At 42.6% G+C, this 14,596-nt stretch overlaps 1 protein-coding gene across 4 annotated transcripts; it reads left to right on the forward strand.

The window, feature by feature from the left end:
- Window positions 1-6,678: 6,678 nt before the first annotated feature.
- On the forward strand, window positions 6,679-13,358 carry LOC112225478 (hydroxyacid oxidase 2). Of its 4 annotated transcripts, none has more exons than XM_024389467.2 (8): window positions 6,679-6,779; window positions 10,217-10,369; window positions 10,503-10,654; window positions 10,908-11,191; window positions 11,480-11,704; window positions 12,356-12,514; window positions 12,603-12,672; window positions 12,805-13,358. In XM_024389467.2, exons 2-8 carry the CDS (start codon window positions 10,239-10,241, stop codon window positions 12,858-12,860), a joined length of 1,077 nt encoding a protein of 358 aa, XP_024245235.1. In that variant the 5' UTR covers window positions 6,679-6,779; window positions 10,217-10,238; the 3' UTR covers window positions 12,861-13,358. The 4 variants fall into 4 exon arrangements, with proteins under 4 accessions (XP_024245235.1, XP_024245236.1, XP_024245234.1 ...); XM_024389468.2 differs by lacking the exon at window positions 6,679-6,779 and adding an exon at window positions 8,674-8,765; XM_024389466.2 differs by lacking the exon at window positions 6,679-6,779 and adding an exon at window positions 8,785-8,964.
- Window positions 13,359-14,596: the final 1,238 nt, after the last annotated feature.

Here is a 14,596-nt window from a genome sequence, read left to right on the forward strand (position 1 = left end):
ATCCCGACCGCCAGCCCATCCCTCGGGTCCAAGACATCATGGAAAGTTTAGGTGGTAATTCCTGGTTCTCCCTCATAGATCAGGGAAAAGTGTATCACCAGGGGTTCATCTCTGAAGAAAGCAGACCACTGACAGCATTTGTGACCCCATGGGGACTCTATGAGTGGATACGTATGCCATTCGGCCTCATGAATGCTCCTGCAGCTTTTCAGCGGTGTACGGAGGAGTGTTTGGAAGGGCTCCGGGATAACATCTGCATTCCTTATCTGGACGACACGCTAGTTTTCAGTAAAACATTCGACAGCCATGTGAATGATGTGCGAAAAGTTTTGCAGCGTCTCAGAGTGTATGGCATTAAACTCAAACCAAGTAAGTGTGATCTCTTTAAACCCCAGGTCCGTTATTTGGGCAGAATAGTGTCTGCAGAGGGCAGCCGAGTTGACCCAGCCGATTTTGAAGCAGTAAGAGCATTGAAAGAAATCAGACCAGAGACTGTGGGCCAGCTCAGAAAATTGCTTGGTTTACTCACTTACTACAGACAGTACATCAAAGACTTTTCTAGGAGTGCCAGCTGCCTGTATGACCTCCTGCAAGCAGATTCAGAGAAATTACCTGATCACCGACGGAAAACAAAAACAAAGAAAGTAAGTCATGTGGTACCCTCAAACAAGCCAATCCTGTGGACTGACCAGCATCAACAGGCACTTGAACAGCTGATTGAGTGTTTGCTTCACCCACCAGTTTTAGGTTTCCCTGATTTCACTCAGCCATTTGTTGTACACACTGATGCGTCACACCAAGGCTTGGGAGCAGTTCTTTATCAAAAGCCAGATGGAAAGCTTAGGGTCATTGCTTATGGCTCTCGAATCTTAACAGCAGCTGAGAAGAACTATCACTACCACTCGAGCAAGCTAGAATTTCTAGCTCTAAAATGGGCAATCACTGATAAGTTCCATGACTATTTGTACTATGCTCCGACCTTCACTGTATACAGCGATAACAACCCGCTACATTCTGTCTACTGCAAAACTGAATGCAACCACTTCCAGGTGGGTTGCAGACTTGGCTGATTTCCACTTTACAATAAAGTACAGGCCAGGCAGAGAGAATGGTGATGCAGATGCTTTGTCAAGGATGCCACTGGATGTAGAGTCACTGATGAGAGAATGTTCTGAGGAGCTTCCACCAGACACCATTGCCGCCACGATACAAGCAGTTGAGGTACAGAAAGAGGCTGTTGTACCTTGGTCATTTTCAGCTGCATCTATGTCAGTATCAGCTGAAGGTGAGACAACCACTGCAACAACCAGCTCAATCCCAAAAGATGGGATAAGAGAAGCACAAGAATCTGATTCGGTCATCCGTCCTGTGCTCAATTTCAAACTGTCTGGTTCCAAACCGCCAGTAAAGAGCAAAAGAAATTCAGTCCAAAGACAAAATGCCTATTCAGAGAATGGGACAAATTGACAATAGACAGTGATGGCATTCTGTACAGAATCACTACAGCCCACAAGCAGTTAGTTCTACCAGAGCAGTACAAAGGTAAAGTAATGGAAGAGTTGCACAATAACATGGGACACCAAGGTACTGACCGCACTGTATCACTAGTACGTGACCGCTTCTTCTGGCCATATATGCAATCTGACATCGAGCACTATGTGACTAAAACTTTTAGCTGTGTCAAGCAGAAAAAGCCAGCCCATGAAACAAGAGCTCCTCTGACAAACATTGTGAGAACACAGCCATTTGAACTGGTATGTATAGACTTCCTTCATCTCGACAGATGCAAAAGGGGATATGAGTACATCCTCGTGATTGTTGATCATTTTACACGTTTCACTCAAGCCTACGCCACCACGTCAAAGTCAGGTAAAACTGCTGCAAATCTCATCTTCAATGACTTTTCCCTGAAGTTTGGGTTCCCGTCCCGCATCCACCATGACCAAGGGGAAGAATTTGAAAATCAGTTGTTCCATCAGTTAAAGAAACTCAGTGGTATGGCGGGGTCCAGAACAACACCCTATCACCCGATGGGAAACGGTCAAGTGGAACGCATGAACAGAACATTGTTGCAAATGTTAAAGACACTAACTGAGACTCAAAAGTCAAATTGGAAGGAGTCTCTGAACAAACTGGTTTATGCCTATAACTGCACCCGTTGCGAAGTGACTGGCTATTCACCATTTTATCTTCTGTTTGGGAGATCACCCAGGCTTCCAGTTGATATGCTCTTTGGATTGTGCACAGAGGCAGGTTCCAGTAACCAGTGAGAATACGTGGAGAACTGGAAACGAGGGATGGAAGAAGCATACGCCATTGCAAATGAAAATGCTCAGAAAGCCGCTGAAAGAAGTAAGAAGTACTATGACACTAAAGTTAGGAGTTCAGTGCTACAGCCTGGCGAGCGAGTTCTGATTAAAAACCTGACACCAAGAGGAGGACCAGGAAAACTCTGTAACTATTAGGAAGATACAATTCACACAGTGGTGAGACAAATGGGTTCAGACCTGCCGATTTATGAATTGAGACCAGAAAAGGGTTACCTTTTGAGACACAACCAGAAATGACCAAAGTGGACAAAAGTCAGAAAACGAGGAGACACCAGCCTGCATCACAGCCTCTAGATTCTGATGAAGACAGCGGGGATGAATATGACCTTCATCATGAGCCGCTACAGGTTCCCACATCTCCTACAGTACCTGAGGAGAGGAATGCTGAACCAGCAAGAGAGTGGGAGCACAGGCCCCCAACAGTGAAACAGACAGTTGCAGTGCCAGTCCCTGATACGCTACCAGCACAGCCTCTTGTTGAAAAGCGGCTGGAGGAGACAACAACAGTTAAAGACTTGCCTGCTGAAAATTTGCCTGATGATCGTCCACCAAGTGCCTTTCCTTCATATACTGATGCTGCTGAACCTGAGGAACCAGCCTACCAGCTGCCACAAAGAGAGAAACACCCTCCAAGACGTATCACCTATGACCAGCTTGGTATCCCTTCCTGCTACAGTATCCAGCCACAGCCACAGTTGTTCCCTGTCTACTCTGCACCAGGACTGGTTCCATGGCTGCCATCACTACAGCAATGTTACTTTCAGCCACCTTACATGTATGGGCTTCAGAAAACATGAGGCTACAGAGTTGACATGTTTGACCATGGACTACTGTCTGATTTCACAGACTGTCAAAAGAGACAATTTGCAGACTATACATATAGATCATTAAAATTGATGGACTGTTGATCAATAGTATGAGAAAAGACTGCTTATGTTATATAGCTGGTCAACAGATATGGGCTGTGAATATAACTTGTTAGTTATATTTGAACTGTGACCCTTGACCTCTGCTCAAGTAGTACCTTACAGAAGAGGATTTTCTAGGTCCAGTGCATGCGGACTGTTGAAGAAGATAATGTTGGTAATGTTGGGACAACATTTATTTTGTCGGGGAGAGTGTGACAGGCTAAAGGAAATATTCATAGCCTGTTATACATTAAAAAGTATTAGTAAGTTCATAGTATGTGAGGATCTTAAAACATCTAAGGTTAAAAAGATGCATTCAGTATTAGTTGATAGAGATTGATAACATTCATATAATTGTGTTAAAGTTCAAATCCGTCAAGCGTACAAATGGTACGAATTGCGAGAGTAATGTGTAAACATTATATTGATTACTTTATTTTGTGGTGCCTAAAAGTGTTAATCTGTGATGTACGAAATGCTCTTAATCTATGACCCGGAGATCGATTGCTCTGGTCTCCACCCATATTCCTGGGGAAATCAAGGTCTTTTCTCATTGAACTAAAAGTTGAATTGAGAAAACAACACCGTATCACTCTCGTGATTATTTCTCCCCTGTTTTCAGGTACGTTATTGATGATAAAAAAGAGTAATTTAAATGTTATAACTCGCTAACATGTCAAGAGTGTTTAAGGTGTGTCTTAGTAACATCTTGAGGAAGTTAGAGTTAAGTTTGAAGAGAGTAATATGAGCCCTGCTCGGGAGAAACGTACTGAGAGTAGCTGCCATTTTATGTCGATTGTGAATGAACATGTGCGTTGTTAATAAGATATTTTGCTGTGTTATTTGTATAATGGTTTTTCTGTTGTTTTGTAATGTGTTACTTTTGTAAAATGATTGAACTAAAATTTGAATTGAGAAAACAACACCGTATCACTCTCGTGATTATTTCTCTCCTGTTTTCAGGGGCGTAACACAGACACCCATGCATACCCCACAAGACATGCCGCCAGAGGTCTCTTCACAATCCCCAAGTCCAGAACAGACTATGGGATGCACACATTATTACATAGAGCCATGACTACATGGAACTCTATTCTACATCAGGTAAATGATGCAAGCAGTAGAATCAGATAAGAAAACAAGTATAAATACACTTTATGGAACAGCGGGGACTGTGAAGAGACACACACAAAGGTACAGACACACACATACGCACACAAGCGCTAGCACACTCACTCTACAAACACAAACACATACATTGTAAGATTGTTGTATGGTGGTATTAAAAATTTTGCATTATAGTGTAATAATGTTATATGATGTACGGTTTTATCTTTTCTTTTATATGTAATGTAAGTGCCTTAATGTTTTCGGACCCCAGGAAGAGTAGCTGCTGCCTTGGTAGCAGCTAATGGGGATCCCTAATAAATAGAAATTGTCCGCTCCATTAAAACTTGAGACATCTGTGGCATTGTGTTGTGTGACAAAACTGCACATTTTAGAGTGGTCTTTTATTGTCCCCAGCACAAGGTGCACCTGTGTAATTATCATGCTGTTCAGCTTCTTGATATCAGCTTCTTGATATGCCACACCTGTCAGGTGGATGTATTATCTTAGCAAAGGAGAAATGCTCACTAACAGGGATGCAAACAAACATGTGCACAACATTTGAGAGAAATAATATTTTTATTCAGAAGGAACATTTCTGGGATCTCTTACTTCAGCATGGGACTAACGCTTTACTTGTTGCATTGATATTTTTGTTCAGTGTAGTAAGCAACAAGTATAGTTCATAATCTGTTGGGTGGCAACTCTGCCACACATTTGACCACTGGTCACATTTTTTAAAAAGTTTTATTTACCAAGGCAAATCAGAAAAAAAATTTTTTTACAATGATGGTCTACCCCGACCAATTGCTCGCCGCCCTATGGTTCTCCCAATCACGGCCAGTTGTGAAACAGCCTGGATTTGAACCAGGTACTGTAGTGACACCTCTTGTACTGAGATGCAGTGTCTTAGACCACTGCGCCACTAAGGAGCCCAAACATAAAGGTTGCCTGTTCTAAGGACTGGGATCAGCAGCCAGCGTTATGGCCTCAATGCAAGGTGGAACGAAACAGTGAGACCCAAACACATGAGACTACACACCTATGTCATTTATTTTGTCTCAGAATGAGAAAAAGAGAGCCTTAGATATAAAAAGAGTAGTGAATGCTAGCCAGGGCAGGATAACACCCTAACAATCCAACACACATGTTCTGGGCTAGCCGAGCTGTAGCCTGAGGGAGAAGCAGCATGTGGTAGAGGTTTTCTCCCGTCCTCTCCTAACACGTCTGAGGAGTGGGAGTGAGATAGACGCAGTGATAGGCATCAGAGCCAGCTGTGGATTAACACAATTCACACTTCACTTAGAGTAGGTAACAGAGCCACCTCCCCATGGCCCTTAGAAGGGTCTCCAGTCTCAGCTTCAACACCAGCCTCAATCCCAGCCTCAGCCTCGGCCTGCACCTTCAGTCTTTGAGTTTAAACCAAATAAAACACTACAAAGAGCTGTTTTAAGAGGCCTGGCTCTGTTACTGCAGCAGATAAATTTACTAGGAGTAAATCAAATTCCAAAGTAGTAATGAAATAGAGAGACAAAATCAAATATAGCACCACTGCACCCACTGTTGTTTTAGAACGCTTGAACAACGTTTCATGGTGTTTTGTTACTTCCGTGGCAAGTTCAGACGCTTGAACAACGTTTCATGGCGTTTTGTTACTTTCGTGTCAAGTTCAGACGCTGTGACATTTATTGAATTCACTCACTCTCCTATCTCTCTCTCGCTCTCTGTCAATATTTTTTCTCTCTCTCTACTCCATCCTTTTATGTAATGAAAAGATGTATGTGTGGGTGTACAAAGTCCTTTGGAAATAAGTTGGACATTTCCACAGGACTTTGACAGTAATGATTTAGAGTCAATGGGGTATTGTACACATGACAAGACAAAGATTATAATTAATCAAGAATACAAAAAGCGGTAATCATTCGACTGTATCCAGGATACACATGCACACACACTGTTCAGTGAGCAATATGACTGTCGCCTTACTCAGTCCTACATTTTTAGATTATTTAGGGAGTTTAGGGAGTCCCTTTCTAGGGAGTTTTTCCTAGCCACCGTGCTTCTACACTTGCATTGCTTGCTGTTTGGGGTTTTAGGCTGGGTTTCTGTACAGCACTTTGAGATATCAGCTGATGTATGAAGGGCTATATAAATACATTTGATTTGATTTGATTTGATTTAGCAGACAGTCTTTTCCAGAGCAATTTACAGGAGAAATGAGGGTTTAGTGCCTTGCTCAAGGACAGATACTGCTGACAGGGCAGGCTAGAGTTGAGCCAGTGTGTGTGAGTGGGCAGTGGGGGGTGGTATCAAAGGGATTCTCCCAATGGGAGGGTGTGGAGCTAGAGTTGCCCTGCCCCTGCCCTGCCCTGCACAGGTGTCACAAGAGAGGTGACAGGCTACGAGAGAAAACCAGGTCAGGGTAAAGGACAAGGTAAGACACCTCACATATTTTCCTCGTTTGTGGTTGCCCCCAGGGCCTTTTTATATCAGTTAGGCCTACAGCCAATTAACACAGCAGAGCTAGGGAGAGAGAGGAGAGGGAGTGAGCGAGAGAGAGAGACTGTAGGCAAAATTCCGATGTACATTACTCACTAACACCATCACTGCCTATTTATTTTTGGAAACTGATATGAAGCTTTGCTTTCTTTGATTAATATCAAAACATCTGAAGTCATAATAATTTACATTGTGTAATCTTCAGTAAACCAAATCTTGAAATAAATAGTCAAAATGTAATTTTATTTTAGATTTTGTTTTTCACATTTCCATCGAGTTTATTTACTTATAATACACACAGCTGCTTTTCTAGAAATGCATCGTAACAATGTTGAGACCGCATAAATGACCGACATTGACAGGTGTAGAGAGGTACTGTAGGTAGTTTAACATTCATAATCTATAGGACAAAGGCTAAAATGTATTTAACATCGTGTTCGTCTTACTTCAACTATTATTTGTGGAGAAACGTTAACATAGGCCTGGTCGGATCTGAACATTACATGCAAGTCTATCTTGCACAAGATAAAGAAGACAGAATTGATCAGAAATAGTATAATCATTGTTTGAACAACTAATCTAAACTAATCTAAATTCAACACAATGCATTTTACAGTAGGCCTCTACACATCTGACATATAATATTATGTCAATGCCCATTTTCATTTGAATGGAAATTCAGTATACTTGCTGAACATTAGGTACTGTACATGTCATGTTCTCTCACTGAATGTGTGATGGCCTGGGATTTTATACAGGTTGAGATTGAGCAATTCTGTGTATAATACCTTTATTCAGTATTGCACTGCCCTCAAGTGTTCATAGATCACATTGTTATCAACCATAGCATTGGAGACGTACAGGCCAAAAGTTAAACACTCTGCACAATAACAAAAACATGACTGAGTTTTATGTTTAGCGTTTTTTGGAATTGTTATTTTTGAGGTTGACTTTATTTTAGAGCTATCGAATCCATTCAGAGACTTCGAGCACCAGCTGTAATCGGTGAGTGGTTCTCCATGGATGGCTGCTCAGGTCAGCGGGTCACAGCGGGTTACAGTCACATACAGTATACTCAGAAAAAAACTAGAGTAAAATATCAGTCAGGCAAACTCGAAAGATAAACCTATGGCAGTTTTATATATAAGGTGTCACTGACAACCCTGTGATCATTTGGTATGTAGGCCACAGTGACGCTGCAAGTTATTGTGTGTGATGTACAGTAGGTCTATAGAACAGTACTGTTACTGTAGTGCTTTGTGTTACTGACCATTCTGTGTGTTTTATATGTAGGCCTAGTATGTATTTCCCCATCTGTGCTGTAGTATGTAATGTGCGACCCCCCTCCCCTCTCTATGGATCACTGTGGCATCAGCACATTTCTAGCCTCTGCGGGGTCACACTCACTGTCCGTGTTAATCTCTGTGATAGTTTTGTTGAAGTCACACAAAAGCACACAATCACACAATAGGAATAGAACTATGAGCTGCATCGTCAGACACCAGACATTTCAGAATGGAGTTGATGTCATAAGGACTAGTGTTGAGTAATACAGAATGATATTAGTAGATCCCTCAATTCCTAAATGTATTTTGATGCAAGTGGGATTGATGAAATGTTGTTGACATCTACTAAAATGACAATCCGTTATGATGTTATGAGGTTCATTCTCAGGTTAGGCCAATTAAAATGTGTTTGGGTGCGTTGGTGTTTTCAAATGGACTAAGATGGCCCCAGTCTCTTGAAAATGGTTAATATTTAATGGAGTTCATAGTACAACACTGCCGAGATGAGAGATGCACTGTTAACCATTTGTTAACACTTTTACAGAGCTCTTTTCAGAATAAGCAGTTGCCTGTTTTTTAGGGCTTGCTAGGGTTGCAATTTGTGTTATTATTCACCATAGCCTATGCGTGAGAAGGTATGCCTATATTTTCCCCTAATACTTTTGTAGCATCGATAAATTATATTTATTTTTGGGGAGTTTTACACCCCGCCCTCTGTCTGACTGTGTTCAGTCGTTGCCGTGTGTGTTGCATTTTTTGCTGTTTCACTCGTGTGCATCGAATTTTTTTTCCTCCCAGAGACAGATTGACATTTCGTGAAATGACAACTACTAGGTGAATACATAGTCTGTTGACGTGGTAAACTAGTTACGCTACTCAACTGAAGGAAAGGAGATTTATAGGCTACTGCAATCATTTTGTTTGATAAGGAAAAAATATGAAAGTGACTGCACTGTTATGTTTTCTGGATAACAAATGTATTGTGTAGATATCTTGCTTTGTCATGGTAATTGTTCAGTATTGTGCTAGTGCCATAGGCATTTTTACAAATGAAAAAAAAAACTGGTGTTGACAAGTAGGCTAATTTTGCATTTTGTCCTTCATTTTCTTTGGGTAATTTGAGGTCCTCCCTGTGCGCACAGATCCAAGCCCAGTTGTATTCCCAAATGCAGTTTGTAATGCAGTGTAGCCTAGTTTTATTGAGAAGGGTTAATTGCAACCCACAATTCAGGGTGTTCCTGCATGTGGACGCCGGTAAAAAAATAATAATAATAATAATCACATAGACAATCAGGGAAAATCCAGAACATCAAAAGTGTCACACGAGTATGAAGATTGCATGTTCGGGGAATGAAGTGGGAGGTGGGACATTACCAGTTGTGAAGTCGTAAATACCAGTTGGATGCATTCACATGCTTTGAAACGCGGATTGGCTAATGGCCACAAAGCTGCGTAAACCATAAACTAAAAGTACAACTATCATGCTTGTAATTAATATTAATAGATTGTTTTTTTATACATAATGTTTTGTTGTTGCATTTGTTATCGAGTTAATTTCCTTAGTAGGTGAAATCAGAGGTCGGCATGTGGGAGAAGTGGGAGCTCAGGATGATAGACGAGTTGTCTATATGGAGGACCATTCAAGTGGATTTTTACCAGTCGTATGTGTTACATTTCCACTTCCTTCATGGTTACGAATGCAGCATTAGCCCTCTGTATCGTGTGCGTTGGGAGTCAGGAATCAAGTTCAGGGAGTGAATAATTTAATAAATAAACTAAACATAATACAAAACAAAAACCATGAACAACGCACAGACATGAAACTGAAACAGAACCAATAACACCTGGGGAAGGAACCAAAGGGAGTGACATATATAGGGAAGGTAATCAGGCAAGTGATGGAGTCCAGGTAAATCTGATGACGTCGCTGGTGCACATAACGATGGTGACAGGTGTGCGTAAAGAACTCATGCCATAAGTATTTATCCATTCTGCTTTTAATACAGGATTACATGATAGTGTAATTGGCATATTGATAGCATTTCTTTACAACTGCTGTTCCTGACAGTGATCATATATCCTACAGAGAGGGGACCTGCTGTGCTGAGATGGCTATGGTATGTCTCACAGACTTTGAGGAGTATGCGAAGGAGCACCTCTCCAAGGCCACATGGGACTACTATGCAGCCGGAGCAGACGAGTGCTGCACCAGGGATGACAATCTGCTGGCCTACAAACGGTAAGTACCTCTCCCCATCCTGCAAAATACAGTACCCACGATTCAATGTCAGTCACTAACATCACTCAATAACAGCACACCTCAAACAGTAGTGCTTGGAAGATCCAAAATAATCACTTTGTCTCGGTCCCAGGATCCGTCTGCGACCACGGATTCTACGGGACGTGTCAGTGTGTGACACCAGGACCACGGTGCAGGGCACAGAGATCAGCTTCCCTGTGGGCATCGCCCCCACTGCCTTCCACTGCCTGGCCTGGCATGAGGGAGAGATGGCCACCGCCAGGGGTGAGGACTAGGAGGGGTTTAACAGCTGTAGAGGTTGAGCTCTTTAGGCCAATAGCTTTGTTGTCAATGAGTATTCTAGGGGTGGTCCACTCAAAATCTCTTTCTCTTGTTTACTATTGCGCTTGTTTACTATTGCTAATACTGCACAATTTAAACACTTGCCCCCCAATCCCCCATGTGTAAATAAATTGTGCCTTCCTGTATTATACTTGTGCAAAAAAATATACAGTATATGTTCTCTCTCTCTCCTCAGCTACGGAGGCAGTGAACACATGTTACATCACCAGTACCTACTCCACCTGCTCTGTGGAGGAGATCGCAGCTGCAGCACCTAATGGCTACCGCTGGTTCCAGCTCTATGTGTACCGGGACAGAAAGCTCTCTGAATCAATCATTCACCGTGTGGAGGCCCTGGGCTACAAGGCCTTGGTCCTCACCGTCGACGTGCCCTACACCGGGAAGCGGCGCAACGATATACGCAACCAGTTCAAGCTCCCGCCACACCTCAAGGTCAAGAACTTTGACGGTGTCTTCCAGGTTAATATTTTTAACAATAATGATTTTTACCATAAAATCATATAGGGATGGTTTCCTGGACAAAGATTAAGTCTAGTCTTGGACTAAAAAACACTGTCAATGGAGAATCTTAATCTTTGTCTGGGAAACCAGCACATAGTGCCATAGTAGAGAGACAGCAGCTGCTCTAGAATTATTTAAGAATAATCCAACTAATGTATTTCCCATGAGGCCTCCTTCTGTGTGTTTTGTTCTGTACTGTATGTGTCTGTCGTGTCTGGGTGGGTGTCCCTTTGACTACCTCTGTAGGAGGCTGCCGGTCCTGCGGGTGAGGAATATGGGGTCCCTGCCAACACCCTGGACCCCTCCATCAGCTGGAAGGACGTGTACTGGCTGCAGTCTCTCACCCGCCTGCCCATCATCATCAAAGGCATCCTGACGAAGGAGGACGCTGAGCTGGCCGTGGAGCACGGCGTCCAGGGCATCATCGTGTCCAACCACGGAGGACGCCAGCTGGACGGAGGGCCCGCCACAGTAAGAATGGGCACAGAGTATATCACTTCATCATCATCTCGCCTCTATTTGACCCTACAGTCAGCAAGCCAAACACCATTTTGTTTATGAAATGTTGATTTTAAAGGACAGGGTCGTTCCATTTGATTTCAATCACTTTTGACCACACCCCTTTTCATACATGTTTGCCCATTTTAGAAGTGGTCAGAAGTTACATTTTGGACCTGAATGCCAACACATTCAAGAGATAGAAGTGCTCAAAGGTTTTTGCAAAACCCACCATACCATGAGACGTCCGTGTCCTCATCACTGGAAAAGATAAACAGTTGATTTTGTTATCATTGAAAATCTTAGAATCAGGGTTGTCAAACTGTTCTATACTTTTTTTTAAATTTCCTAGCCTAGACCCTATTTTACATAATCTGAAGTGTTTGTGTTGTGCCAGCCATCAGTTTAGATACAGCATGCTCTTGAATACAGGGTGGGTGTCATGTTTTGGCTGATAAATGTACTAAAAGGGAATACAATATAAATATTAACTTTCAAATGGTACCACAAAGATGGTTGGAGGTCCACACATCATAGAATGTTGATTTGAATATCAGCTGTTTTAAATGATACTTAATATTCCATAGGAAGTTTCCTCTGCTCTTTTCTCTCTCTACCTCCCAGATAGATGCCCTGTCTGAGATTGTGGACACAGTGCAGGGGCGGATCGAGGTATATCTGGACGGGGGTGTCCGCACTGGTAGTGACGTGCTGAAGGCTGTAGCTCTGGGAGCCAAGTGTGTGTTCATCGGCAGGCCGGCCGTGTGGGGCCTCGCCTATAAGGTAACAATTAACATTGTGTGTGATCAACCTATTAACTTGAGATACTGAGCATAACAAACTGTCTTGCTGCCTGTGTTTGTTCCTTCAGGGTGAAGAGGGGTTGAAGGAGGTACTACATATCCTCAACGATGAGTTCCGTCTGTCAATGGCTCTGTCTGGTGAGTAAGGAACCAAACTTCTTACATAATCATATTTTTTCCAGTCTGAAATTAAAACCCCTTGCTTACCTATCATTATCTCAACCTCATAACATTGCAACACTAATGTTTTGTTGGTCTTTCCTCCCTTAGGGTGCAGGAATGTGGCTGAGATCAACAGGAACCTCATCCAGTTCTCCAAACTGTAATTTAACAGCAGGGGGCGCCAGAACCAGCTTGACGAATAACGACGAAAGCAATACAGCGCTATCCATTCAATCAATAGAACTTGGAATTTGGGACAACAAAAGGAAACCTCTCATGTGAATTATAATGAACTGAAACTGAATCTGACATCAATCAAATGAATCCTGAAATCATAATACATTTGAATAGTTTTATCCAATGTGGCTGCCTTAGTTCTTGTGAAAAAATAACCAGAGATATTTAAATATAAGCATCTTCCATATGATATAACCAACAAAATATGTTTTTCACTCAGCTATTCCTAACTCTCAATGGCTGCTAGCCCCCTGTCAACCCATCTATGAGTGAGAGACGCCTGATATTGTGTCTCTGATGAAGAGGGGTGGCAGAGAATATGGTGACTAAAGTACAGTGCCTTCAGAAAATATTCATACCCCTTGACTTATTACACATTTTGTTGCGTTACATCCTGAATTCAAAATGTAATAAATATATTTTCTCTCACCCATCTACACAATAATAACAAAGTGAAATCATGCCTTTAGATTTCTTTTTGAAAATGTATTGAAAACTAAATAAAGAAATTATAAGGAACGACGCTGTAGAAGAGAAGCAGGAACGGGGAGTTGACATTTAATTAGGAACGGACATGTAACAGGACAGGAACAGCGTCAGAACTGGGAAACACAAAGACAGATGACAGTCAATGCAGCACCGGGGAGTAATATACAAATATAGGGGAGGTAATAAACAGGTGATTGAGTCCAGGTGAGTCCAATAATCGCTGATGCACGTGATGAGGGAAGGCAGGTGTGCGTAATGATGGTGGCAGGAGTGCATAATGCAGGGCATCCTGGCGCCCTCGAGTGCCAGGGGGAAGAGGGGAGCAGGTGGGACAGTACCACCCCCCTCAAGGGGCACCACCCAGCGTCCCACCTGGGCGAGCCTGATGGGCCGGCCGAGAAACGGCGCTGAACAAGCCGGCTTGGGGTAGAATCCCGATGAACCAGCAGAGGCGTGGGAGCCTGGCGGGCCAGCTGAGGCATAGGAGCCTGTCTATCCCGCTGAGACGTAGGAGCCCGATGATCCGGCTGAGGCGTAGCAGCCTGAGGAGCCAGCTGAGCGTAAAAACCTGATGATCTGGCTGAGGCCTGACGTGGGATATGCGCCAGCTGTGAGTCTTTCTAGGAAGTCTGTAAGGGCTTGGCACACCTGAATTGTACAATATTTACCCATTATTCTTATCAAAATTCTTCAGGCAGATTAAAGTCAAAACTGTAACTTGCCCAGTCAGGAACATTCACTGTCTTCTTGGTAAGCAACTCCAGTATATATTTGGCCTTGTGTTTTAGGTTATTGTCCAGCTGAAAGGTGAATAAATATCCCAGTGTCTGGTGGAAAGCAGACTGAACCAGGTTTTCCTCTAGGATTTTGAATTTGCTTAGCTCCATTCCGTAAATCTTTTATCCTGAAAAACGCTGAATGTGTTGTATTGGATTTTCCCCAGACATAACATTTTGTATTCAGGAAAAAAATGAATTGCTTTGCAACATTTTTTGCAGTATTACTTTAGTGCCTTGTTGCAAACAGGATGTATGTTTTGGAATATTTTTATTCTGTACAGTCTTCCTTCTTTTCACTCTGTCAATTAGGTTAGCATTGTGGAGTAACTACAATGTTGTTAATCCATCCTCCAAATTTCTCCTATCACAGCCATTAAACTGTTTTAAAGTCACCA

Source organism: Oncorhynchus tshawytscha, linkage group LG26 (assembly GCF_018296145.1).
Source record: "Oncorhynchus tshawytscha isolate Ot180627B linkage group LG26, Otsh_v2.0, whole genome shotgun sequence".
Taxonomy (NCBI): domain Eukaryota; kingdom Metazoa; phylum Chordata; class Actinopteri; order Salmoniformes; family Salmonidae; genus Oncorhynchus; species Oncorhynchus tshawytscha.

Coding starts and splice junctions, on each gene's coding strand:
- LOC112225478 (XM_024389466.2), top strand. Junction 10,655..10,907: donor AGAGATGGCCACCGCCAGGG/GTGAGGACTAGG, acceptor CTCTCTCCTCAG/CTACGGAGGCAGTGAACACA. Junction 12,515..12,602: donor TGTGGGGCCTCGCCTATAAG/GTAACAATTAAC, acceptor TTGTTCCTTCAG/GGTGAAGAGGGGTTGAAGGA.